At 36.4% G+C, this 3,668-nt stretch overlaps 1 protein-coding gene across 1 annotated transcript; it reads right to left on the minus strand.

Annotated features, from left to right (window-relative positions):
• Positions 1–7: 7 nt before the first annotated feature.
• LOC107683336 (inward rectifier potassium channel 2-like) lies at positions 8–3,664 on the minus strand (the record flags this gene model as incomplete). The annotated part of the gene is made up of 3 exons (XM_016479392.1): positions 8–184; positions 1,337–1,654; positions 3,359–3,664. Coding segments are annotated over 3 exons (801 nt in total), but the record flags the coding sequence as incomplete, so codon positions are not given.
• Positions 3,665–3,668: the final 4 nt, after the last annotated feature.

Genomic DNA, 3,668 nt, shown 5'->3' on the forward strand with positions numbered 1-3,668 from the left:
AACAGGGGGATGGAGAGAACTGGTCAGGGCAGGGAGGGACAGAGGAGAGCTGCAGAGCCGACTCGTTCTCGTAACAGAAGGAGAAACGGGAGCCCAGGATGTACTTTTTCTCGTCTAACTCTTTGGCACTGCAGGTGGGCGTGTCCAAGACCTCATAAGTCCTGTTGAAGTACGAGTAGTCCACCTAGAGGTGGGGAGGACACATGACAAGTACAGAGCATAACTAGATTTACATTTCTAGAGGAAAAACCTTGCAAGTCAGGAAAAGAATATTGTTCATTTTAGTTAATAGTAGTAGTAGAGTAGTTTTCGGGTTTTGGTTCTACACAAACGAAATAAAGCATGAGAGCTGCTTTTTGTGAATTTTGAGAATCAACACATTCACAACACCATCTTTTTGGTATCGATAGCTCCTAATTATTCAGAAATGATCAAGATTCAGAATTAAGAATGCCTTTTAAATTCCAATTCAGTTTAAATTCCAAATCAGTTCCAATGAATTTAAATTGAGGTAAAAACAGAATTGCAATTTAAATTGAAGTAGAATTAAAATGAGTTGAAATCAAAAGAAATTCATATCTCCAAAAGATGTCATGTTTAACTAGAAAAGGAAAATGTGTCAAAACTGTTTTTAAATGTTAACATGACAGTGCCCTGATTAAAAAAAAGGTTAAAGGTTTTACAGGCCTTACAGATAAACCATTAGATAGATTGGGTTGATGTTATCATATTTAATACCTTTCATACAATACATCCTTCATTTATGGACCAAGGAGGTCGAACACTGCTCTTCATAAATTCTTTAAATTGCAAAACAGCAAATTCATGTTCCGGTTATATAAATTAAGCGTGGCCAATTTAATTGAGTTGCTTCTTTCTGGTAATTTTAATATAAATCTGGCAACACTGTAAGAAAAACACAATCACAACTGAATATACAAACATAATCAGAATATCACAATGTTTTTGCTGTTGGTTCAGGCGATCATTCTATTAGTGCAAGACAATAGAAGATTTTGAACATTTTTTAATGAAAAAAACAAATTTAAATAAAACTTAAAACCAAAACAATTTACAACAAAATTTGGACAGGATTCTGTTAAGTAAAATGGGGCTGAATTAATTGCATAAGTCAAATATTTAGTGTTGAGGGTTTAGAACGAACGCTAACCAGAATATTTGAGGAATATCAATACAATGCTGCTTTACAAACACAGTATTGAGTCCCATCTGGTACTTCTACATTTACAAGCACTGCATTTTCGTTCAATAATCCCTTTACTCCTTTCAACTCAATCACTCTCCACCCTCCATTTCTTTATTCTCGGTGTCTCACCTGGTAGCAGTTCTTCCTTTCAACGAGCACAGGTTCAAAGCGGTGACCCCAGAGGATCTCAGAGGCCAGGTATGAAGACCCACATTGGGTTGTCATGGCAGTGGCCTCCACCATGCCCTCCAGAATCACCACCACCTCCATCTCTTTGTCTCCCTCTAGTGTACGTTTGTCCGCTTGAAAGAAGGGGCTCTCCTCATTAATTTCGTGCACAATTGTCACAGGTGACACCAAAAAGATGAGATCTGTTCCTGTGTCAAAGCCGACGTTTAGGTCTGCATTGTCCAATGACAGGAACTCACCCTCAGGGGTCACCCGTGGCTGCAGGAAAGGTCAAAAGCATTCACAGATCAGTCATTTTTATGAACTGTCATTTAATATTTATTAACTGTAGTCCATTTTATTTGAACTGAAATAGCACAATTTTTGTCAATGAAAATGTTTTAGCTGACAAAAAAATGTGTCAAACTGAAACATAATAAACTTAAAAAAGTTATAAATATGTATTTAAACATATCAAAGACATACCAACATAAAATATGAAAATTTGCACACAAAATTTTTTTTAATTCACAGTTCTCAAAAAACATACATTTGCATTTGCATAAACTCTTTTTCCTCTTCTAAAACATTGTTAAATCATTATTCTGACTGACTATAATTGTGATGCATCACACAAGATTTTCACTTTCATTGTTTATAAATTGCTAAAAACTTTGTGCATATATAGCACCTGGTGAGGACAGTATTATTAAAGAAGATACGCAATGTAATTACATTCTATTGTTTTCCATATCTGTAAAATCACAGAAAATAACAAGGTTTTTATGATTGTATGTGTGTGAATACTGTTTACAGTCATCTATATTATTCCAGTCAACTTAGTCAATAACATACTCTATGAAATATAAGAATTTATTATGTTCAAACAACTGACCATCTGACCTCAAATCATCAGGACATGTTAGAAACAGCACATTATTGCATGTGGATATGACAGGGGTGTTGCTAGGGTCAGAAGAGATAAGGGGCTTAGCCCCTAAGAAAAAGACCCCCGCCCCTGTCACCTCATTACATGTGAGTAAATGACCAACTACAGCTGCACGATTCTGGATAAATTGAAAATCACAAAATTCTCCCATGATTCAAATATGTACTGACTATTTTGGTCAATTTAATGCATCCTTGCTGAATAAAAGCATTAATTCTTTTCAGCAAATAAATAAATAAACCCCAAACATACTTTAACAAACAAAAAAGTACCATGTTAATGCCATGGTTTTTGCACATGGTAGTCTACTATGGCAATGTAATGATATTCTTTGAAATACCTTGGATTGTAAAGTAAATAGCATAGTGAATGAGTATAGTGGTCATTTATATTAAAATACTATTGTATTACAACCACTGTACCACCAAGGTACAGTTATATTTGCTGGCTTCACCCCTGCTCATTCTCTCTCATTCACTCTTTCCAATCATTCTTATCTCGAAGTAAAATCAACATCCACTGTAAAATTTACTTTAAAATTGTGGTTGGAATTAGTTCTTGTTCCATATGGAGGGGACAGTGTCTAACCTAAAATAACCTATAGCCTTATCAATAAAACATCAACTTATCTCATATTTTTTTTAGAAACGTAGTGACCTTAACGCACAGTTATGAGGGTCTATTGGGGTCTCTTTGACATATAAATATTGTTTTTTTTTTCTACATGCTGGTTGGACTACATGACTTATACATTTCCAGATAACCAATTTGGTTTCTTTTCTAATAAATAATAATAAAAGATTATGGCAAACTACTTAATGAGATTGTCTTTTCATGAATTTGACACTTTTAAAGGGTTTTTTCTTCATTACATGCTCATCGTAGAATAGGTATTTGACTGTATTTAAAAGGTAAAGTTTACACAAGTCACTGTATGTAAACTGTGAACTGCATGTTTATTCTATTTTTGAATAAATTGATTGACAGGTCAAAAAATAAAAATAAACTAGACAGAAACACACCATCTCACTGGCCTTCAGTAGCTGTGCTCGCACATGGGCCTCCACCAGGTGGCTCTTTCGCAAGTTTCCCACTCGCCACATCATGCAGAGTTTCGCGTCCCTCATGGCCACCACGGCCACATCCGAGAACTCCAGTGTCTCATTGCGCTTCTTGGGCTTGGCGATCTTAGCCATTACCGCCACGATGATGAAAGCGTCGATGATGCAGCCCACAATGCACTGCAACACGACAGCCAGCACCGCCAGGGGGCAGGCCTCGGTAACGCTCCGGAAGCCATATCCTATAGACGTCTGCGTCTCCAGAGAGAAGAGGAACGCCGCC

The sequence above is a fragment of the Sinocyclocheilus anshuiensis genome, unplaced genomic scaffold, assembly GCF_001515605.1.
Source record: "Sinocyclocheilus anshuiensis isolate Anshui unplaced genomic scaffold, SAMN03320099.WGS_v1.1 C33195197, whole genome shotgun sequence".
Lineage (NCBI taxonomy): Eukaryota > Metazoa > Chordata > Actinopteri > Cypriniformes > Cyprinidae > Sinocyclocheilus > Sinocyclocheilus anshuiensis.